General features: G+C 43.3%; 1 protein-coding gene across 3 annotated transcripts in view; it reads left to right on the top strand.

The window, feature by feature from the left end:
• The first annotated feature begins 7091 nt into the window (after positions 1 to 7091).
• Positions 7092 to 24414, top strand: part of SF3B1 (splicing factor 3b subunit 1) — a 29668-nt gene continuing 12345 nt past the window's right edge. Inside the window, exons 1-9 of one of the 3 annotated variants that reach the window (XM_019554031.1) lie at positions 7093 to 7200; positions 13110 to 13276; positions 15342 to 15443; positions 16275 to 16389; positions 18229 to 18308; positions 20057 to 20224; positions 21314 to 21548; positions 22377 to 22589; positions 22838 to 22959. In XM_019554031.1, the coding sequence (XP_019409576.1) occupies positions 7173 to 7200; positions 13110 to 13276; positions 15342 to 15443; positions 16275 to 16389; positions 18229 to 18308; positions 20057 to 20224; positions 21314 to 21548; positions 22377 to 22589; positions 22838 to 22959 (1230 nt within the window). In that variant the 5' untranslated portion in view covers positions 7093 to 7172. Of the gene's footprint in view, positions 7201 to 13109; positions 13277 to 15341; positions 15444 to 16274; positions 16390 to 16513; positions 18309 to 20056; positions 20225 to 21313; positions 21549 to 22376; positions 22590 to 22837; positions 22960 to 24414 lie in introns of those variants that run through there. The other 2 variants (XM_019554032.1, XM_019554033.1) reach the window with 2 other exon arrangements.

A 24414-nucleotide genomic window follows, 5' to 3' on the forward strand; every position in this document is an offset into this window, starting at 1 on the left:
TAGATGAACACCTTGATGGGGTCATTTGACCCCAGTACTCTTTCCTGCCATGACAGGGGGTCGGACTTGATAATCTGCTCAGGTCCCTTCTGACCCTACTAACTATGAAACTATGAAACTATAACATGTCCTTCCTCTAACAGCAGCTGGCTACCCGCTCTACTCACAGCATACTGATTGAGCATGAAGCACCAGGTAGACTGTGTCAGAGGAAAGGCTCACAATCCCTAATATAGTATCACCTTTACTGTGCAAGGCCAGACAGACTAGATGGCAAATGAAGTGCTCCTGCATCAAACCTAGAACAAAGCAACATGAATACTGGATTGATACGCTGCTCTTCTCAACAAAAACTTAGGATGGCTTCCTTGGTTGACAAAAGGAGACAAGCTTTCAAACTTCAAGGGCTTTTCAGCGAGCCTGAGAAAGAAGCTTAGTACAAATGAGAAGAATCTTTTGCATTTCATCTAATTACATTCATGAATCGGACTACTTGAAAGGCAAGTGGGTTGATATGATCTGTGAAGCAAAGATAAGTTAGCAGGGGGAGGGGTGAGTTGCATGTAGTTATAAAATTAATGTCTTGGTTAGTTTATGGCTTTTTGTATGTAGTAAAGTCATTCATTTTTGTTTCTAGACACGTCTTCTGAAAATACTGTGTAGTTTTCTTTTGAGGATGAGGACTGTAAGGTGAGAGATGAGTTGATAGTTTTGAGAGAGATGTTCTCCTACTGGAGATAATGTTTCTGTTCTTCATCATTTTTTGTGTAAGTTAATTCTGGGGCATAGTGGTAGTTTGGTTTCACCCATGTAGTTTACTTGAGGCCATTTGGTGGACTTGATTTAGCATATCACTTGTTAGCATATGTAGGATCCATGGATTCTAATGGTTTTGTTGTGGAGTTGGTTGGGGAAATGGAGATGCAGAGCCCAATCTCCCATCCCATGGCACTTCCCTGGGGAAATTAACGTTGCAGCACACCAGATACTGGGGGAGGGGTGGCAGCCAGAATTGCCATCTGGAACAGGTAAAGAAACCTACAACTCACCGAGCAGGTGCATGGACCACACACCAAATGTGGGAGGCACTGCAGCCTCTCCAGCCGGTGCCCTCCACTGTCAGCATGCCACTGGAAAGCGGGTGCTGGAAACAGTAGCAGGGCAGAGTCTGATGGGAGGAGTAAAGCAGTGATTCTCAACCCTGGGATTTCAAGGGTGCTACACAGTGTTAGGTTAGATGTACAAACATGTTTCACAAGATAGACCCAGAGATTTAAAATAGAAATCCATAGTGTTAAAAACATTCTGACCTGTTGCAATCTTCTGAGTTCCTTGGAACAGAATTTTTATATAGTCAAAAAACAAGTGAAAATGAAGAGCTGGCATTTTCTGAGGGGTGCCTTGATTCTATTGAGAGGTGCCTTAAGATTGAAAATGTTGAGAACCATGGTGGGGAGGGACACAACAATCTTCACTCTTGCTTAAAGTTATCCTAACCAACATTTAAAGTCAGTGATTTTAAATTCACTCAGCCTGTTAGCAACTCCACCCTACTTCATACTGTACAGATATTTCACTGCAGAACCCTAATCTGTACCCACTATAACAAGTGTAAAGGAGAAGGCAGGGTAGACCATTTCACAAAAGCAGCAGCTGGTATTTTTAATTCTTTTGTTGTGTGAAAGAGCTGATAACTATTCAAATGTAGCAAAAGTGCTCAAACTTTCTGTTGAGACCCCAGGAAGAATGTTTTGTATTCAAAAGCCTGTCTTTATCCCAACTACACAGTTGGTCCAATAAAAGATACCAGCCTAAGAAACCCTTGCCTCTTGCAAACTAACACTCCTTCATCCAAGGTTAAGGTAGGAGCAGTTTTGCTGCATTTGAATCATTCTCAGATCGTTCACACACAAGAGTTAGGATATACCAGCTGCTGCCCTTTTGAGAATTCTCCCTTTTGAAAGGTGTGACAGGGTGCTTAGTTCACACCTGTTACTTTCAGAGGAGAAGAGGCTGTAACAATGGCTCAGGTGGTGATCAGGAGTCAGGAGCAAGAAGCTGGGCTATCAGCATATAAACTTAGGGCCTGAGCTGGTCCAGCAGTCTAGCCCTGAGAGCCACAGAGAAAACAGCTCCTGGGTAACAGCTGAGTTGCAGTAAGCAGTAGTGGGCTGGGGTGGAGAAGGTCCCAAAAGGTCTGGGAGTACGGCTAGAGCCTGGGAACAGGGCAGAGAGGATCAGAGCCCTAGGAGTAAAGTTGGGACCCTAGAAAAGGGCATAGATAGGTCAAAGGAGCTCAGAAATAGATGGTCCTTTGGTCCCCTTTGCCCAGGACAAATGCAAAGTCCTGCACTTGAGACAGAACAATCCTGTGAACCAGCAGAGGCTGGGAACTGACTGGCTAAGCAGCAGCTTTGTAAAAAAGGACCTGGTGGTCATGAGACTTCTTTTGGTCCAATCCTCCAATTTCTCTAGGTTTCTCTGAATCCTAGCCATACCCTCCAGCACATCTACTAATCCTCCCAGCTTGGTGTCATCCTTAAACTTGCTGAGGGTGCGCTGCCAACTGGACATTGAACCATTGATTAGTACCCTTTCAGCCTGACGATCCAGCCAGTTTTCCACCCACCTTCCAGTCCATTTATTCAACTTGCACTTCTTTAGTTTGTTTATGAGAATGTTGTGGGAGGCCATATCCAAAGCTTAGCTTGCTGGCCATGAAGGTACATATGAAATTTTAAATGACTAAATTACAATAAGAGTTTCATCTTGCACAAAAATGTAGGATCATGACTGGGGCCATTCGAAATGAAGCAGTCCTAGCTAATTTAATCTCCCATGCTAGTTGTAAATACACCTGATGTTTTACTATGCCAAACCATTCATAAATAACTGTACCTCCCTATATAATATGACTGTATCTTCCCTATTGACACATCCTTCCCTGTTTAAGTCACATTTCGCAGAACAGGCATTCAGTGTCTGTTTGGGGTTTTGTGATGTTTCCATAGACTATTACCAGTTCAGAATATTTTGGGTTCTGCCATACTATTAAAACAACTCCTAAAAAAGTGTCTTATGATTGATGTCCCAAGGTGTCCCATTCAGTCAAGCCCCATCCCAGCTGATTAAATTGTAACCTCTGGTCCGATCAAGAGCTTGCAAAAGCAAGTTTCACAACTGGATAACCCAAAACAGGTTCCAAGCGGCTAACAGTTGTGACCTAACCAAAATATGACGATCCCTTCTTATCTGTTTTGTTCAGACTGTATACAACGGAAGAGTATAAGAAAAGTTGCTGCTGGAGATGTGTGCTCAGAGAGCAAAATAACTGCAATATTGTAACCTGCATCCAGCTAATAACCCTCAGCAACAGATACACAACCCTGAAGGCTGTAGAGATTGGAACCGCTTCCCACCTGTATTGGTCAGAGGCACTATTGCAGCTAAAATACATTGGACTTTAACGATAGCTTGTTTATTTGAATATTTGGAAGGAGTCTTGTTTTAAAACTCATTTACGGTGTATTTATTCAAGCCTTTCTGCCATTCATTGAACAATGTGTCATGTCAATCCTTAATTGCACTAGATTCGAATCCTATTCTTAACTGTAACATAGGGATTCATAGATTCATAGACATTAGGGCTGGAAGGGAACTTGGAAGATCTTTGAGTCCATCCCCCTGCCCCAGGGGCAGGAAGTTGTCAGGGATCATAGGATCCCAGCAAGATAAACATCCAGATGACTTTTGAAGGCGTTCAGAGTGGGTGCTTGAACCACCTCTGGCGGCAGTCTATTCCAAACCTTGGGGGCTCAGACAGTAAAGAAGTTCTTTCTTATGTCCAGCCTGAAATGGTCATAGAGGAGTTTGTGACCGTTCAACCTTGTTATCCCTTGGGGTGCTCTGGTGAACAAATGTTCCCCTAGATCCTGGTAAGCACCCTTGAACTTGTATGTGGGCACCAGATCACCCCTGAGCCTGTGCTTTTCCAGGCTGAAGAGTCCCATGGCTCTCAGACTCTCTTCATAAGGTCTGCTTTCCTGACCTTTAATCATGCATGTGGCTCTCTTCTGCACCCTCTCAAGCTTCTCCACATCCTTTTTGAATTGTGGAGCCCAAAACTGGATGCAGTACTCCAGCTAGCCAGCGTAGCACTGCCAAGCCTATAAGGATGCTGCAGGTTTTTCTTCCCAAGGTGGAGAACCTTGCATTTTTCAGTGTTAAACACCATCAAGTTCTTGTCCGCCCATTTCCTGAATCTGTCAAGGTCAGCCTGGATCACCCTCCTGTCTTCAGGTGTGGACGCTTTACCCCAGAGTTTGGTGTCATCAGCAAACTTGGCCAGTCCATTTCTGATACCAATGTCCACATAATTTATGAAGATGTTAAATAGTATATGTCCAAAGACAGAACCCTGGGGGACCCCGCTGGTCACAGGGCACCACGATGATTGACTACCATCAACCACCACCCTCTGGGTCTTACCACAGAGCCAATTCCCCAGCCAGCGGACCGAGGTGTGGCTGAGGCTGCAGTTAGCCAGTTTTACTGAAAGGTGATCATGGGATACCAGATCGAAGGCTTTTTTAAAGTCAAGATATATGACATCAATCTCGTCTCCTTTGTCCGGGTGATAGGTCACCTGCTCGTAGAAGGAAATGAGGTTGGTCAAGCAAGACCTACCCACAACAAGCCCATGCTGGCTATCCTTCAGGATGTTGCCATCAGCCAGCCTGTTAAAAATGGCCTCTTTGATAATCTTTTCTAAGACCTTCCCCGGGATAGAGGTCAGGCTGATGGGATATCAATTCCACTGCTCTCCCTATATCCACAGAACCAGTCATCTTATCATAGAAGGCAGTCAGGTTGCAGAGGTTGGCAGAAACTGGGGCCATAGCTCTTTGAGTGATACCATGGTGTAGACTAGTGGTGCTCAGTCTTCTGGTCCCATGAGCCAGGTAAGTGGCATGGGGCTCCTGCAGGTTGGTCAGGCATGATTTACCTTTGGTAAATTCATGCTGACTGATCCTAGTTACCTTCTTCTCCTTCAAGTGCTTAGAAATGGAGTCCTTGAGGACCTGCTCCATGATTTTTTCCAGGGATTGAGGCGAGGCTGGCTGATCTGTAGTTCCCTGAATCCTCCTCCTTCCCTTTCTTAAAGATAAGCACTATATTTGCCCCCTTCCAATCATCTGGGACCTCTCCCAATCACCATGCGTTTTCAAAGATAATAGCCAATGGCTCTGCATTCACATTAGCCAACTCCCTCAGCACCTTTGGATGCACCACATCTGTATGGTGGATTGAATGTATGATTTAACTCCAACCAGCACACTGGTGCTCATGGGGAACTGCTTTCCACCATAAGGATAATTTTGCACATCATGGTATAATTATGTTTAGTCAAAGTGCCACAGTGTGGGACCATGATCTCCCAGCATAGTGAGAAGGTAAGTGGCAGCTGCCATGAGCAGTGTAGATGTGGCTCAGAACTAAGACACATGACATACCCTGCCTCCCTGATCCATCTTGTGGTGTTCATTCTCTTTTAGTTTAAAAACACAAACTGAATCTAAGTTACAGGTTCAGTGCTTTCTGCCTTGATTTGCTGGGCCTAAGACACTATCTATGAGCTGTTTCATAGTTTCTAGGGTCGGAAGGGACCTGAGTAGATCATCAAGTCTGACCCCCTGCCATGGCAGGAAAGAGTACTGGGGTCAAACGACCTGAGCAAGGTGTACATCTAACCTCCCCTTAAAGACCCCCAGGGTAGGAGCCAGCACCACTTCTCTTGGAAGTTGGTTCCAGATCCTAGCTGCCCTGACTGTGAAGTAGCGCCTCCTGATATGTAGCCTAAATCTACCCTCTGCCAGCTTGTGACCATTATTCCTGGTCACTCCTGGCAATGCTCAGGGGAACAGGGACTTCCCCAGTGCCTGCTGATCCCCCTGACTAGTTTGTAAGTCTAGTTGTTAAATACTTCCTTATTCTCAGAGGTTAACTCAGAAGTCCAGTAATGAAAATGTAAATGTTGACATAGTTAACTATTTCACTGCTGACCAAAGCATACAAGACAGGAGGGGAAGACACCTTAATAAAGACAGGCTTTTTTTATAGCAAGTAACACTGCAGTTTGGTGCTGTGGCTGGGTGGCATGTGAGAGAAAACCACCTTCCATTCTTGGATCCAGTCAAGAATAACCCAAGCCCAAGAAATGTGGCAGAACACAGCGCAGCAGGACATCCAAGGTGGAGCCAAGCTTAACACGGCAAAGGTGGGGTCTGTCATGCATGACCTGGTGATGCATACTGTTACATGCTGTATGGCTGCACAACGGGAATGGCACCTTACTCCACCTGAATTAGGTGGAATATGCACTTTGCTTGTGGCTTGAAAGAGCGCCCATTTTTCCATCCTAGTTGGACCCCTTTGGGAAAAGCAGCATAGTGTTAGTGTTGTCGGAGCTGCCCCTGATTTTAAGGTGGGGCAGAACAGAATCAGGGATGAGCCCTCCCTCCTGGGTGCAAGCCAGACAGGCACTGGCTTTCTGCAGGTATCTGAAGCTCCTGGAAGGAGGCCAGTAAGGCCTGTTTTGCACTCGCAGCCAGGGCCAGCTCCTTGCCAGTGCTTATCATCCAGCACCTCAGGCCCTGAGAGGGCCGTTTTCACCGGCAGCCCTTCCGTCTGTAGCTGGGAGCGCTCCAGGGCGCTGGCCTCCCGCACAGGCGGTGGATCCAGCCGGGAGCCCTGCGCTTTATCTCCCTCACCGGCGCGACGCAGCGGGCACAACCCGCCAGGTCGTTCTTGGCCCGCCCAGGCCGCTCTGCCACTGCTGTCCCGGTCCCGCCTCTTCATCGTTTAGCCCCTGGAATGAGCGGTGACGTAGCTGCATAGCCCTGCCTCCAGCCAGAGCCGAGGGGGCGGGGCTTTGTCTCCGGCGAGCCTGCCCCGCCCCACAACCCCAGGCATTCCTAACGGAAACTGTTCGGGCCACCCGAACTCCCCTGCACTGCTCCGCTCCCCTCTGCGCATGCGCACCGAAGCCCTCCGGCTCCACGTCGCCGCCCGCGCCTGCGCAGTGAAAGCCCCTTCCCTCCCCTACTCCTCCCGTTCGTAGCGGAAGTGGCGGGAGCTCCAGTTCCGGCTTGGTGTTGTTTGCTCTGGACAAAATGGCGAAGATCGCCAAGACTCACGAAGGTAAGGGGCGGGTTATCCGCTATCCACGCCCGGCCTGCTTTTCCGTCTCGCTCTTCCGCGCCCGTCTCCCCTCGGCGAGCGGGCCGTGGGCGGCGGGGGTAGGGGCTGCGGCCAGGCCCGGCTCGGCCTGGGCCCGCCTGCGTGTAATGGCGTCTGGGGCCCGCCCCCCCACCCCGGGGCTGGCCGGGAGCCCCCACAGGCCTGTGGTTGCGCCCACGCGCTCGCCTTGTGCCCGCGATTCAGTCTCGGGCGTGGTGGCTTGGGGGCCCAGCGCGCGGCACGCCAGGGCTGAGGCGGCCGCGGGGACTCGGGCCTTGCGGCCTCAGGGCGGGTTGGTGCTTCCGCGGGGCTCCAAGTCTACGGGCAGCAGCTGTATGGGCTGAGCGGCTGCCGCCCTCCCACCTTCTGAGGCACCTTAGGAAACCGGCGAGGAGCAGGCACAGGCCTCGCAGCACCCCTGAGCTTCTCTTTGCTTGGTGATTGTTTCACGTGGCTGGCCAGTAAAGTGCCATGTCTGCCTGTGGCTGCTCTGTGCTCGCATCCCTCCTTCCTGCCCAGTGTTAACCAGGGCAGTTCCTAGGCACTGGTATTTCCAGACCTGTGTTATCCATAGGACCCTGCTAATCCCCTTTTCTGCTGGAGACTGGTTGGCCTGTTTAACTCTGCACAGCTCCAGCTGTATCAGCATGGCGAGTGGAACACGCTTGCACTCCTGGTGGGTGCTCTCCCAGTCTGTGCAGGGCTCTGTTCTGTTTGCACCCAGCATGTGCCTTGTCACAGCCAAAATACTATTCACGTTTGGAGGTGGCATGAGTGTGGTGTTGTAGCTGTGATGGTCCAAGATGTGTGCAAGAGGCAAGGATTTCTTGGGGTGGAGAACACAAGAAGAATGTCTTGCATTCCAAAAGCTTGTCTAATTGTTCCAGCTGAGTAGTTGGTCCACTAAAAGATGTTGCCCTAAGAAATCCTTGTCTGTTGCATAAATTTCAGTGTTTCTTGAGTTCCTGGAGCTTATTCAATGCCCTCATCAGAAAAGTAATTTGTGCAGTTGGAGGCTTATATTCTTAGGATCACCTCACATTGAAGTGGCAATCTGTTGTCTGGGAATATTGAACGTTTTCAGGGCTGGTGCCATATTCCTCACAAGCCACTTAAAACACCATTTTGTGCATGTGCTTGAATTTGTATTATTCAGTTCTTATGTATTATTCTGGTACTATGAATTTCAGAAGGTTCAGAAGCCAAAATAAATAAGCGTATGTTAGGTATGCACTTGCTTTTGGATTTTTGGGGGTTATTTTCTTGTGTGTGTGTTCTTGAGACTTCTGAGCATTCTGGTATCTTCCTCAATTTCAAGTTAGTTTTGGGTCCCAAAGCTTCATACTGGTTCTCGTTTTTACATTTGTCCATATCTTATCTTAATTCTCATAGTACGTGAAACATGTCTCTTCCTTAGTTTGTTAAGGGATACTGATGTGAAATGTTATTCAGATAAAATTTTGAAATCAACTGTATAATTTAAAGGGGTACACTGAACTATTATTGTACTGGAAATAAGTTTTGTATGGGCAAAGCACTTTATTGTATCAGACTTTGTTGACACTTTACTTTTAAAAATGTTTTTAACTTGAACAAAACCTGTCTTTAGCAACTAGGGTCCAGTCACTCAAGGAATTTTGGACTGTACAAGACCTAAAAGCAACCAACTAGAAACAAAAGTGAAACTTAATGTATCTGTTGACTTGTTACTGAGAATCTTGTGTATTATGTAGTGGGGTTGGAATATTGTACAAGCTGTAATAATATAGGAAATTAGGGTGGGAGGGGAGGGTTGTTGGGGTGTGGGGGGGTTGTTAGTAATTTTTTTTTCCTTTTCTTGGTTCCTTTGGTAACTTTCACTGGACCAAGTGTATGGTCGAGAGAGACATTGGGCATGCTTTTGGGCAAATTCCCTTCTTCAGGACACTTTGTGCCAAAAAGCTTGTCTAACATCCCTCTCAACTATATAGTTGGTCCACTGAAAGATATCACCAAAAAACTTTGCTTCTCTAATCTATCTGTCATACAGGGCAATTAAATATATGAAGAATACAATGGTTTTAATTCTAAATTTACTATGTAAGCTTTAAAATATTATTTTTACAGAGCCAGATCCATATATGCTTTCCTGTGCTGAATAGTACTATACATCACAAGTAGTTAATTGATTCAAATAGAGTAACTTTTGGATAAAGGAAGTACACATTGTGCAGAAACATATCACAATTGTCTCACAAGTTAAGAATCTTTTCCTAAATTATTTTGAACTGTAGTGGTCAGTATTTAATACCCATTTTTCTAAATCGGAGATCTGATGCTTCAGCTTACTTGAATGTAAATATTTATTTGAAATGACTGAAAAAGGTAAAATGCAGAAAAGAAAAAAAATCAAGATTTTCATTATAAGTGCTTCTTTTTTCTAGAAGCAAAGAAAACGGGGATGCAGTTTTATTTTTGAGAAAATTGTCATGTTTTGTATATTTCAGTAGAAATACAAATACATTCTTGATTTAGGGCCTCATCCAGCTGAGTACCTAGGTACAGGCTTAACTTTAAGTACATACGTCTCAGTGAGAGTTTATTGAGACTACTTGCATGTCTTCAGCAAATGAGTATGTGCTTTAGTTGATCAAGCTGTGAGTTAAGCCTTCTAACTAACCTTAAACAAGTCTTTCTGGCCCACTAAGGGATTTTTATCCATTCTGCTGTGGGTCCATCAGCCCTGTCCAGCCCAGCCATGGGGCATTAGCTTGGGATATGACACATGTGGCTGGTCCCAACAACCTCGGTTGCGCAGTAGGGTTGGGGCAGCGTGGCAGCTGGACTTGCTTTCCAGCAGCCCTTGGCAGTGGTGGCTCCTTCTAGCTTCCATTGCTGGTCTCCACCAACACTGGACCTGGCCCTATTGCCCATGCACCCCAGCCTGTGTGCCCTGCACCCACCACTGGGGGTACTGGATGGAGTAGGCAGGTGAGTTCTCCATGGAGACTGACCCAGGAACCCTGTGGGCAAGTCCAGGCAGATAGGATGAGACTGGGATCAGAATTGCATGGTGGCAACAGTGCAGAGATAGGGCTTGGGGCAGAGCTCTGATCTGTTGCCTGCATGTTCCTGGGATGGGCACCAGTTCCACAGGAGGGGCATGCTGGGAGCTGATCATGGCTCTGCTTCAGGCCCCAGCCCTGTGCTGTCATGGCCCTGCAATCCCAATCCCAGCCCAGTCTTCCTGTCTGTCCCACTCTTGGATGCTGATCACTACCTGTCTGCAGCCCCATACCATTCACCCAGCCAAGCGTGCCCTGCCCACCTGGTCTCCATGAAGACACCAGGACTGTGGGACACTAACAGCTTGGGGTCTGGGCCCAGGCCTGGGGCAGAGCCACAGTCTGCTCCCTGGACACCCCTGCTTGCAGATGTGGCACCTGTTGCAGTGGCATGCAGGGAGTGGATTGTGGCTCTGCCCTCAGCCCCACAGCCTCAATCCCAGCCTTGTCCAAACATGGGGCAGAGCCACTTAGGGAGTTTTGGTGTGCTGCTTTGGGCCGGAGGGAGAGGGGGCTGTTGGCCTCACCTGCTCAACAGAACTCCTGTAGTGGCCCTCCAGCCCAAATAATTGTTCACCCCTAACTTAGCACATAGTACTTTGCAAACCTGCCATCATACAACCTTTGTCTATGATTCCTATAGATTTCCTACAGGGTTGTGTCTCACCAGGATTTAGCTAAGTTATCTCTGGAAGAAACATGGTAGGTCATTGATGGAAAATTTCCTTTTAAGGGGAAAATCTGCTTTCAACCCTTCTGTCACAAAAATTCTAAACCAGGTTACATGTTTCTTCTTCACTGGTGGCAATAGAAGTGGTACTTAAAGCACTGTCATCCAATCTGATTGAAGCAGCACACTGTATAAGAGGTTGGCAGAAACTGGGGCCATAGCTCTTTGAGTGATACCATGGTGTAGACTAGTGGTGCTCAGTCTTCTGGTCCCATGAGCCAGGTAAGTGGCATGGGGCTCCTGGATGGGCTGGATTGAGCCCCATGCTGCTTGATTCAGTGTGTATGGTAATGCTGTCAGGCCTACAGGGCTCCTCATGGGTCCAGAAATTCAGCAGCGGGCTAGTGATGCACCTTTCCCCTGCCACCAAATTTTTGGACCCATGAAGAGCCCCAGGGATCAGATCTGGTTAAGCACCCCAGTCTAGATTCTGGGTCAAGGGTAGGCAAAATGGTGGCTCTGCCAGCAGTCAGATTCCATTTCCCAGCACCCTCTGCCCACATTGCTGCAGCCAGTTTCTATGGAGACCCCAGCAACAGTGACACCATAACCACTTGGGGCCAGGGTTTCCATGAAGATGAGCGCTAGCAGGGTAGACGGCTGGGGGGACAGGGCGGGACGGACACTGCTCTGTGGCTAAGGCTGTGATCTTGCAGGAGTGAAAGTGTGGTCTGGAGCTGGGGCAGAGCCACGATCAGCAACAGATCATTTTCTGCCCCAGCTTCAGACAACACTTTCACCCTGCAAGATCCCAGCCCTGGTGCAGCTCCCTGCCCAGCCACGCAGCCTGCCAGTGCTGCTGGGGCTGATCTCCATGGAAACCCTGGTCCTTTGCTGTTGTGGCAACACTACTGCTGGAGTCTCCCTGGAAACCGGCCACAGCAATGTAGGCAGGGGCTGCTGGGAAATTAAGTGTGGTACAGGCCTGATTTGGCCCGTGGGCCAGACTGCCCACCCCTGCTCTAGCTGACCTAGTGATGACAAAGATGGGAAAAGGTTTTGTGTTGTTGAATCCTGTAACAGTTATACATGCACAAGGAATGCAGAACTGAGCTCCCAGTCCCAGTCCAATGTCAGATGTCAGGCTTTTGGAAAATATACAACATATCATTCTGTTTTGAAAAAGAAAAAAATGGTCTGGTAGGATGCCATGATTTTTGTATCTTGAGTATTCTACATCAATTTACTGATTAAGGCTCAGCTCCTGCTTAATGGAAGACAATGGCAACACACCGCTTAATTTCAGTGCAGTTTAATGTCATAAGCAGCATCAAATTTAACTGCTAAGTTGAAGGAAAAATGTCTTTAAGTCATGCAGCTGCTGTAGCCAGTGGTATATGACGCAATGACATGGTGTTGCATTTGTATCAGGATGCCTGTGGCTTCCTAGCCTGAATGATCAGGCACCCATTGATAGCTTGGTCATCAGGGGCAATCTTGAGCAGGAGTCCAGAGCCAGCAATCAAACTCATTTCTTTAGAGCAGTGGTTCTCAACCATTATAGACTCAAAGCACCCTTCAGAAAATGCCAGCTCTTAGATTTGGGTTTTTTGACTACATAAAAATAATAGAGCAATCCTTTTGTTGCAGAAAACTCAGACCACAACAGGTCAGAATGTTTTTAACACTATGAATTCCTTATTTGAAATCTCTGGCTTTATCTTATGACTCATGTTTGCAGATCTGGCAGTACTACCATTGCATGGCACCCCAGGGCACCCTTGAAAAGCTCTCAAGGTACCCCAGGTGAGAATCACTGCTCTAGATCCATAGCAAGATGCATTGACTGTTCTGCCACAGTACACCGTAGATGAATTAATTGATCACCAATTGGATTAATTAATATGCCAGTTGAAGGAAAAAATGTTTTGAAGTGCTTTCAGATTGCGTTGATAGGCATTTGGGTATGAGAAATGCTGTCTTAATGGTATCTCTGAAATGGGAATGGAAAAACTTGGCTGCTTCTGTGCAAAATACTGTCTTATCCTTCTTCCTGAGTGTTTCTAAAGCATATGTACTCATTGGCCATGCTACAGAAATTTTGCTTTGATAACAGAAAGTGTGTAAGAAAGCTAAAATAATTTCCTTTCTCCTAGATATTGAAGCACAGATTCGAGAAATTCAGGGAAAGAAGGCTGCTCTTGATGAAGCACAAGGAGTGGGCCTCGATTCCACAGGATATTATGATCAAGAGATTTATGGTGGCAGTGACAGCAGGTTTGCTGGATATGTGACTTCTATTGCAGCAACTGAGCTAGAAGATGTAAGTACATGGTCTTCATTTTAGGCAATTTGGGCAAAAGATTTCAGTTCTTCCGTTTTGTTTTTGAAGATTTTAAAAATAATTATTCCATTAATGATGCTAGATAGAATGATTTCTGAAGCAAGACACTCCTGGTTCTGGCTCTTACTTTTCTGGGAGACCACGTGGGAGTGGTGAGTGGCATAAATAGAAGCCAAAGACTTATGATCAAATACTTTGCCAGCATTAGACTGTAGAAATCAGTTGAATAGAAGGATTTTGTGTGTCATGATCCTGACTGCTTAACTGAAAAGTACAAATTAAGGTTTTTTTGCTGTGTAAATATTTTATACCTAGAATTTCAGTTAAATAAAAAAAATAAAGTTTAAGTAAAATCTAAGAATAAAATGGAAAAAAAGGTGGGTTATCTTTATGCTGGTACTTAACTTCTCTCTCCAACGGTGCTTTTATGTAAGCAACTCTTATAATAGTGACTTTTTCTAAATATTTACAAAGATGCATCAAATATTGTATGTCCTAATCTAAATTGTATAGGACTGAATAGTTGCACAAAGTCCATTTGATTCCTCATATTATAAAAATTTTGACCAGTGTTCAGGGGTGGATTCAGGATTTGGCAAAGGGAGGAGGCATAGGAGCAGCAACCTTGGGCTGCAGGGGTAGCTATACCACCACTCCATCCTCCCCCTTTCTTCCCCCACTGTTATGGGCAGATCAAGCATAACTTTTTAAGGTCCCAAAAGTAGGAAAGGATTGCCCTCCTTAACCTCCATGGTCAGTCATGTCCTACTCCCTCTCCCACTGCTGTTTTCTCCACTGCCCCAGAGTCAAGGGAAGCTTCAGAGTCGGTTCTAGGACAGCAGCAGTTGAGATGGGTGGGTTCTGCCACCTTGCCCAATCCTGTCATTTGTCATCGTGTTCCACCCCCCCAGCAGGTGCAGGGAAGCTCCCTCCCCTCTCCCCACATGGTTGCCACGGATGCTGCTTGATTTGAATCAGGCAGCTATAAAGTTTTCACCCACTTGCTGGGACGGGTGGGAAGGCAGAAGCAGCAGGGGAAAGGGAAAGGACATGTCTCTGAGCATGGAGAGGAAGGGAGATGGGATTCCTACCTGCTGTGGGGACTTCTAAAAAGCCCCCATAGCGGGTAAGGAGTCGCTGAGGAAGAGACATTGTAATTCAGTCCAAAAGCATGGTGCAGCCATGCCATTGCACCCATCTCTGGATTCACCCCACCAGTACTTTAGCAAGGCACATCTGTGTTTTAAGGGAGATTTTTACTAGGTAGTATGGTTTCTGATATGTTTTTGTCTAGTTCTTAACCATAAGAAAAGGTTAGGAATTCATTTGATTAATCTTTTATTAGGAAGTTCATCTTATAAAGCATTGTTACATTTAAGAGAAGTTAGGTGTTTTTCAGTTCCAGTTGCTGACCTGGAATTACCGTTGAAATGCTTACTGGCATTTCAGAAGGTATACTGAAAATACAGACATCGCTATGTACCTCCCCCCCAGCCCCCACCCATGAATTGCATTTGGTCCCAGATGTGACTGAATTGGCAGTTCTTTATAAATCTGATCCTTTCTGTGTTTTTCTCACCATATTTTCTTCTGAATGATGTTCTAAAAATCTGTATTGCATTTAGAGATTTTTGTTATTAAAAATTTGACTTGAATTTATTTAGTAGGTGTTATATAGAATATGTTTTTTGTTTCTACATAATCTGTGTTGCGTGCATCTGCCATCTGTATTTTTCTGTCACTGGTATAGAAAACAGGCATTGACAGTGTTCTTGACAATATTCAACATACAGGAGAACATATGATTCCTGCAGTTAGAAGAATATCTTTAAAATAAAGTGGGTATTACTGTTTGATTCAGCAAGTCTAATTTTTGGAGGAAAAAAGTGCCAGGTGTTTAGAAATTAAGACAGGAGTGAATGTATTTGTTTCTGTTCCTATTCTGTCTTGAAATTAATCCGTGCATATGGAATACAAGTCTGCAGCATTTCATTCAAACTAAACCAAATTGTAAATTTAATCTCTGAAAATTTTCCTTTGACAGGATGATGATGACTACTCTTCAACGAGTTTGCTTGGGCAGAAGAAGCCAGGGTACCATGCTCCAGTGGCATTACTTAATGACATACCACAGTCAACTGAACAGGTAAATTTTACATTGAGTGCAGTAGCATACCACTCGAGATTTCTGAAAAAAAGATTGATTAATCTAGCAAAATCCTACAAAGAAACTTTCCAGGTTGAAGCCTTATTTTCTGGTGCCTTAGAACCTTAGATCCTTTTAGAGAAAACTAGAGGGTTGTTTGTTTGCTTGTTTAATTTTGCTGTAAGTACATATTTTAAAATTAAAAGTATGCTTAAGTATGCTATGAATACTATAGGACTGCAGTTGTATGTGTAAGCAATGATGCATGACACATTCTTGAAACTAATTAGCTGTTTGTTTATTACACTGTTTTTAAAAGGGTTTTTTAACTAAGATATTTTACACTACAATACTTGTTTATTTCTAAAATGGTTTCTGTAGCCTTTGTTTGATATTCATATCAGAAATGAACTTAAGATAGACTTTAAAGGCCATTTGAAAAAATACATAGTAATACTTAGCTTATGGAATTTGCAGTTTTATAAACTGATGCCAGCTCCAACATGAAAATGGGGAAAATACTGATTAAAGAACATAATGCTTGAAAATTATGGGGTTTTTTATAAGGAGGAAAAATAAACTTAAATGAAAAAGCAATGTAGTGAAAAAATAAGTGAAACATTTTTTTCATCAGATCTGTCTTGTGGAAAACGTTTTGTTTCCCATTTTCTACTGTATTTATGTTTGCAGCTATTGTATTAAAATTTAAATGTCTGAATTCTAATTGGGTTGGTGATGCTAGAAACAGGTTAACTATTCTCAAGTCATCAGATAACTTTCATGTTGTATTCCTGTGGTGTGAGTTTACAATAGGGTATTTTCTGTTTTCAGTATGATCCCTTTGCTGAACACCGTCCACAGAAGATCGCTGATCGGGAAGATGAATACAAGAAACATAGGCGGATGATGATCATTTCCCCTGAGCGTCTTGATCCTTTTGCAGATGGTAATTTATTTTTATTTTTCTATAGGTCCTATGAGGTTTGTTGTCTTATTTTAATTGTCTTTAGCCCTTTGATTTCTGTTGGCATGCTTATGAACGTAGTTTTGTTTTAAACAACTCCTTTTAATGTAGATATGGTTGAAATTCCAACTGCCATAATCTTCAATTTTTATAATACAAGTTTTCTTTCCAGGTAGAAGGACAAGAAAATAATGAGCCATTGCCATAGAAAGACAAAGGGTTAAAGGTTTCTCTTTTCATTTTGTTTTGGGTTGTGTACTGTATTTTGAACAACTTGTGTAGTGTGTGTGCTCAAGATTCTTTCAGTACACTGAAAGTTTTCATTCCATATCATAGATTTAACAGGAATATTTATTTTTCTTAAAATTCTAGTTTTCAAAATAGAGCACCTAATTCTTGCCATCTTATGTTAGTTCAGATAGTATAGCTTAGGGAAACAAAAGCATTCATAAGACTTTGATGCTTTTAATAGTGCAAGTCTGTTCTGCTGATTTCTAGAATGCCAGTCAGTAAAAGGGGTATAGTGGGTCGAATTAAAGCTTTCTTCAGGTGAGTGAGTTTCACATGTAAAAATGAGGCGCCTGTTTGCTTAAAATTAGAAGCTGTTGCAGGTTTTATTAATTAGAATTTCAGCCTGCATGACATAATAAGGATATTAATTATTTTACTTGCTTAATTGTAATTGATATAAACATGTATTGTCAGAATTCACAGGCCCATACTAACTGTCCTTAATTTCTTTCCTACAGCAGTACTGCTATATGCCAGTCCTGTCTGCATTCTTAAGGGTGCAGTTCAACACATCCTGTGTAGATTATGGTGAAAAAGTATTCCAAAGGAAAGTCTTATCAAAGCTAGTGTCAGAATGACACAGCCAATTGGGCAATGATCTTCAGCATAGAAAATGTTTAAGAATTTTATTTTTCCTAAATTGTTATGCTATACCACTTGTATAGCAATAGAACTTTTTTTTAAAGAATAGTGTTTCCTTGATAAGTCTCATTTTTATATACCTGGGCTTCTGTAAAGTATTTTAAAGTTAAAATAAAAACTCAAGAGAGACAGAATAAAACATCATATGGTATACAAAACTACCTGTGAGTATTATCGTGGTGGTAAATGACTGTATTACAATCGGCTCCCAACTGTAATTGAACATTCAGAAAAAAAGAGGGGGAAGTGTGTCATGAACCAGTTTTTGCTTTTGTTCTTTCTTTAAGTGAAGCCCTTTTACAATATGATACTCAAAATAAGTCTGGGAGTTTTTGTCCGTATTTGTCGGACACATAAATGGGTCTTTATGCTAAAACATTTGGAATCATTATCTAGGTATACAATAGTTATTCGTAGTCAGATAACAAGTAGGATTAAAAAGCTTACACAAGGTAATGTTTTGAATATAAATATCTTTCCAAAGTGTTACTAATGGTAAAGAGATAATTTTCTAGGCTTCTATTCTGCTGCTTGAAGTCAGAACTGCTGATGGAGACAAAGGCATGAAAGTGTACGTATTCTGGATTAGCAACCCAGGAACCCATCACTTCTGAAGACTCTTAACTGTGTTGTCACTTTTTATCATTTTTATCTGCTTTAAAATATTTGTTTGAAACTTCAGTAGCTATGTTTGTGTTCAAACAGGTTAAATTGATCAGCAAACTGAATAAACGTAAGATACACGTAATTTTTAAAATTTTCGATCAAAAAAGTAAAATTAAACGATCATGGAATAATATAATATTAGAGCAGGACAATAAAAAAGTGCTTTTGTTGGATTATGCTATACTTATTGTACTCCTTTCCTGTTGCTGTTCTCTTCTGCAGGAGGGAAGACACCCGATCCTAAAATGAATGCTAGAACATATATGGATGTTATGCGTGAACAACATTTAACAAAAGAAGAGGTTTGTTATCTTTTGGTCTGAATTCAGTGCTTTATTTGTTTTGTATGTACTTTCAAAGGGTCCTAAGGTAGTTAGGTGCATCGATTCCCTTGAAGTTCTATATACTGGGTATCCAACTCCTTGGAAAATTGATTGTTCATGGGGGAAAAAAAGTGCAACTGTAAAGAAGATACTTATTTTAAAATGTATCAGCTATTCAAATAACCGGTGAAATGTACTAAAGAGGAAACCTATTTTCCATCTAATTTTCTCTGTGTATTTACAGCAGTTTGTGTCCAGTTCTTTTTGCTGTTCCCCCACTGTAATTGGTGTCTGGGGATGGGCTTTTGTATTGCGGCATGAAAAAGATGCATTTAGAGAGAAATTCTTGAGGGTCAGGTACAATATCAGAAACTGGTCTTAATATATTCTAAAACTATTCAGAGAGATTTCTACCTGAGTTTATTTACATGTGGTGTCAAACTTGTATTTGTTACCTTCTAAAGGAGAGGGGAAAAACACCTTGAGAAAAGTTATGAATTTTTTACCAAAGTTTATTGAAAGAAAATCAGGAAAATTTAAGTAAAGGTTTCAGCAGCGTTATTTGAAAGAGAAACATTGCAACACTAAGAAATCTGGCAAAAGTTTATTATGTGCATACCTGTTCACAAGTGAACAGGTGAAAATAGTCCATATGAATAATATCCAACTTGCCTACACAGGCTTCTTAATCCTTAAGAATTCAAATTTGAATGATAATTTCAAATATGTGCTGTGATATAACTCACTGGAAATATTTAGGTTTGTGTAGTTTTGTTTGTTCTTTTTTGTTTTTAAGTACAAAGAGAGTAGAGTACTTATTGTATATATGGAAACAAGGACTAGATATACCAATCTAGGGCTATTCATTGTTTAACTCAGTTGTATCCAGAGTAGAATTCCCTCACCAAAAATAAATAAATAAATAAGTTGCAGTCATTTAGGGTTGTGGATCTGTAATTTATTCTTTCCTAGCAGTTTGCTTAAGACAATTTTTAGTCCTGTTCTCCTGCCACCTAGTGGTCAGGTGATATTACAATGCCAACTATAAGCACCCTCGGTATTTGCATATCTATCCATTTTAGTTTCCAGCATGACTGGTATCGGTGTACAAAATTGCTGTATTGATGTCAGTGTAAATGTGTTGTATGTTCAGTTTAAAAGGAAGTTTGGTTGAAACGTATATAATATTTTTAAAGGTACTCATTAATGAGGTCTTAAACTTTTTATAGTGATCTTTTTTAAGTAAAACTTGCTTTAACTTCATATAAAAAAAGAACCTCTACAAAATATGCTTTAACTTCAGTTGCAATTTTAAAAACAGTTGTAACCGAACATTTAGCCGGTGTTTCTACATTTGCCTTACAGTAAAGATTTTGTGAAAAAGTGATATTTACATGAATCTTTCAGTTAAGCCTAAAAATATTCAATGAAGATAACTCTTTGACAAGCCTTCTGCTGCAGAATGTGGAACCCAAGCAAGGCAAACATGTGCTTCTATAAGAGATCTTGAAAATACAATAAATTTTAGTCATTTCTAAACAAAATGGAGTGACAAGTCAGATACCACTGCCAGGCTGGGAAGGGTCCTTTTCACCTTTTTTATGCTGGTTTTTTTTTTAGATTAGGCCCTCAAATCTTTGGTAACATGCTTTAAATGTTTTTGTTTGTTTAATCTGGCAATACCAACTTGAAGAATAAATTCCTTGTGTCTTTTTTTTTCTCCCCAGAGGGAAATTAGGCAGCAACTAGCAGAAAAAGCTAAAGCTGGAGAACTTAAAGTCGTCAATGGAGCCTCATCTCAGCCACCTTCCAAACGCAAAAGGCGATGGGATCAAACAGCTGACCAGACTCCTGGTGCCACACCTAAAAAATTATCCAGTTGGGATCAAGCTGAGGTAATTATCCTATTTATTGGTTTGTAGTAAATTTTAAAAGTTCTGTATCCCATATGCTGCATTGTCATGACATGGGGTCCCCAGGGATGGCTGTGATGTCCCTAGGGCTCCGTGACTGTGCCATTTCCATCCTGCGGGCGCCTTCTTTTTTCACCTACCACATCTTGCTGACATAACTAATAAATGAGGAGGCTGCTCACGAGTGTCTGTTCAGTCACGGTCCTGATGGACCCCGCTGAGCCCTGTGGGTTCTTGGACCCCTTGCTGGGTCCCACTCTTGAGCAGATGCCTCGCAGGGTACCCTAATCCTTATGGGCTAGATGCGTGGCTCCAAAATCTCCCCTTTACCATCCCCCATGCAGTGTAGGTGGTATTTAAGCATTGTCCCTTTTAATGAGGTCTCTTGTCATCACTGGGCCCTTGGCACCTGTAGCTGCGCCCTCTCCAGCACTGGGCTCTCTGTAGCCCTGTCTCTGCGCTCTCTCTGGTGCCAGGGCTCTACATGGTAGTGTGTCCCAATAAGGCCTTGTTCTCCCCAGTTTGCCTCATCCTGGTCCACTGGTTCAAATAACAGTGTAAATACAAGTCCCTGGGCTACAACATAACAACAAAAGCAGTGATACTGGAGGCTACTCTCTTCCCCTTTAAGAAGGCAAGTTTCTCCCTCAGCAGTGTGCGCCTTCTAGCCCTGGGTACTTTAGGAGCTCCAAGAGGCTATCAATCTTACCAGCAGCAGAACAGGCACCCCAGCATCTCTAAGTAACTTTTCTGCAAGAGCTCTTTCCCCCTGGCCACTGCCAGAGAACTAACTCCTGCCCGCCCCAGACCTGGGTCTTGTATGTGCCCAGGGCCCTGTCTCCTTCCAGTCAGCTAACCGGGTGCTGGTGCTAGCTAGTTCCCTCATTAGTCTGCTGCCAAGGCTATCTGCAGCTGGGGAGCACTGCCTAGCTCTCAGGGCTCTCTAGCTCAGCTGCTTCTGCTCTTAAAGAACCAGGCTTGCCTTAGTGCCCTGCAACATGAACCCACATTTTATTGTATAAAATAAGTGGTAGTTGAGAAATTAAAACCTGGTCCTTTTCCCTTGTTTAGACTCCTGGACATACTCCTTCTTTACGGTGGGATGAAACCCCTGGTCGTGCGAAGGGTAGCGAGACTCCTGGAGCTACCCCAGGCTCAAAAATATGGGATCCTACTCCCAGTCATACACCAGCAGGAGCTGCAACCCCTGGACGGGATACACCTGGCCATGCCACACCAGGTCACGGAGGTGCCACTTCTAGCGCGCGTAAAAATAGATGGGATGAAACCCCCAAAACAGAAAGAGGTATGTGAATTTGCTGGAAAAATGCATTTCTACAGATGATTGATAGGCTAACTCACTTTAATTCATCAGTATAAATCTAATCAGGCCACAATTGGGACAAAATCATTCCATTCTGACATTTAGTGACTGATTATGAAAAGTACTTTCTCATTTGAGTTGCAAGTGGCCAGAGTTATAAAAATCTTACTGCTTAACATATGAATTCAGCAAAGAAACAAAGTACTAAATTGTGTAGTGACTTTGCCTTACTGCTCCTGTGGTTCAGTGCTTTGAGGTATGCTGGCAGGACAGTGTAGTCTATAGTGTCTTGTCTTTTGGGGATAATTTGGAATGTTTATACTGTACAGTGGATGTGTTTCATAAGGTCTACACTTGGATGTTGGTCTGTTTCAATAAATGGTATTAATTTGTGTGACTATTGTTATATAAAATGAGATTCATTGGAATTATATTTAATATTGATTACTTAAATTAAAAAAAAATACTCAAAAGACTTTTCTACTTTTCTTTCCTAAAACTAAACTTGTCATTATCCATTCTTTAAACACTGGTAGTTTTAATATTTGTCATGGGATGTGGAACAGTGTTTAATGTCTTTTGCTTTTTGTTATACCAATATTATTGTTTTATGTTTGCATTTTGTATGGCCTGGGATATGAGGTACGGGGTATAGTAATGTAAGGGAAGACCGAGTCTTGGTATTATAGTAAGTAATGCTTGCCTTTTAGAGGTCTCTTTTTTGCAGTTTCAGAATGTGGGAACTGTGAAGGAGTTTGCTTGTAAGCCCTATCTTGCACACAACTGAAAAACTTTGCTTTTGCTTCTTAGATACTCCTGGACATGGAAGTGGATGGGCTGAGACTCCTCGTACAGATCGAGGTGGTGATTCAATTGGTGAAACGCCAACTCCGGGAGCAAGTAAAAGGAAGTCACGTTGGGATGAAACTCCTGCTAGCCAAATGGGTGGTAGCACTCCTGTTTTGACACCTGGTAAAACACCAATTGGCACACCAGCTATGAACATGGCAACTCCTACTCCCGGTAAGTTTAATTAATTTGTTAAGACTTTATTTTCTATAATTGAACTAAAACATGTATTTTTACACCTTAATGTGTAATGTAGAGTTATCCAAGACTATTACTGGCTTTCATTATACTAGAATTGTTAGAGATCTCCCTCAAATCTACAATTGAGGAAGAAAGCTTGCATCAAGAGGCTTTAAATGTTAAGTAAGGTACTCTTCTTGTGTGTAGAAAATAAAATATCCTTTATTTTTACTTAAATGTAGGTCACATAATGAGCATGACTCCAGAACAGTTGCAGGCATGGAGGTGGGAGAGAGAAATAGATGAAAGAAATCGGCCGCTGTCTGACGAAGAGCTGGATGCTATGTTCCCAGAGGGCTATAAGGTAGTTGAATGTTCGAATGTCTAAACTGCCCTCTAGGTAGATATCTAACAAGCATTATATTAACTGTGTTTTTCCTGTATCTACTCAGAATATGAATTTTAATAACAAGTTTATGATCTAAAGGGAGTAATTTAAAGCAGAGGTGTCAAAGATGTGATCTGCAGGAGCCTGAGTAGCTATTTCATCTGGCCAATGGGATTTCTCACAAGGCTGGAAATGTGGCAGGACTGTGGAAGCTGTAATAATTAATATTTTTGTTTCTCATATTACCACCAAACTCTCAGCCCTATGGGGAGCCCCATGGGCAGGATCTTCAGTGTTAAGCTGTGTCATCTGCCCTGCAGAGCTGTGTACAGGGCCCAGAAATTTGGCTGGAGGAGCAGCAGCTGCTGCCACCAACTTTCTAACCTTGTGGGGCAGGTGGCAACTCTGGGTTCAGATTCAGCCTGCACTGTCCCCATGCTCTGGATCTGGCCAACAGACTAGTTTCTACACTACTTACTCAGCCCCGTGGACTGGATAAGTTTGACATTTGAAGGAACTGTTTTTATTCTGTGTCTCACATTTGGGAGCTCCTACTGATTTCAATAGTAGATCCATATGAGGACTGATTAGAGCAGGGCTGTCCAACTAATGGCCCACAAGCCATATGTAGCCCTCAAGATGTTAAAAGTGTGGTCTGCTTCTGGCCCACTGCTGCCCACCCTATTACTTCTGCTGCTGTGGTGGCAGCTGAAGTATTCAGGGCAGGGCAGCATGGTTGGAGGCAGCCTAGTAAGCTCACTGGGTGTTGGAGGGGAAGGCTTGGGTTGCCTGAACAACAGTGCTGGGGAGGGATCAGGGAGGGAAGTATATGCCTGAGGCTTGCACGTTCATATGGTGGCAGTGGGTGGGGCTTAGGCTCAGTGGTGGCAAGGGAGGGAGTGGGCTTGCATGGAAGCAGGGCAATTTGCCAGTCTAGTGGCAGCAGCAACAATACATTCCTGTTGCTCCTGTGGGTAGACAGGGGGTTCACTCTGCCCACATGGTAGTGGGGGGCTTATATAGCAGGGGGGTTGCACCTAGCAGGAGTCCTGGGAACCCCCACAGCATATGGCCCCTGTGATGTGTGGCCTGGGGCCTATGACCAGTGCCATCTCTAGCCCAAAGCTGCTTAGAAGTTGACTAGCTCTGGAGTACAGATCTGCAGTTGAGGGGATGGCAGAACAAACTAGATGGGTTACAGATGGTCAGTTAGGCTGTGTTGAGTACACTGCATTAAAAAATTCTCATTTCACTTCTCAATATCGTTATCAAATGCTTCTTAAAGTAACTTAATGACGTTTATATCCTCTTGAGAACTTTATGGCCTACTTTGCTTTCAGATAAAATGTTAAAAGCGAAAAAGGTGATCTTTATTTACAACGTTAAGAAGGTAGATGCTAAAACTGTCGCAAATTTGTAGACTAAACCATT

This window comes from Crocodylus porosus, unplaced genomic scaffold (assembly GCF_001723895.1).
Source record: "Crocodylus porosus isolate Cpor-Errol unplaced genomic scaffold, CroPor_comp1, whole genome shotgun sequence".
NCBI lineage: Eukaryota > Metazoa > Chordata > Crocodylia > Crocodylidae > Crocodylus > Crocodylus porosus.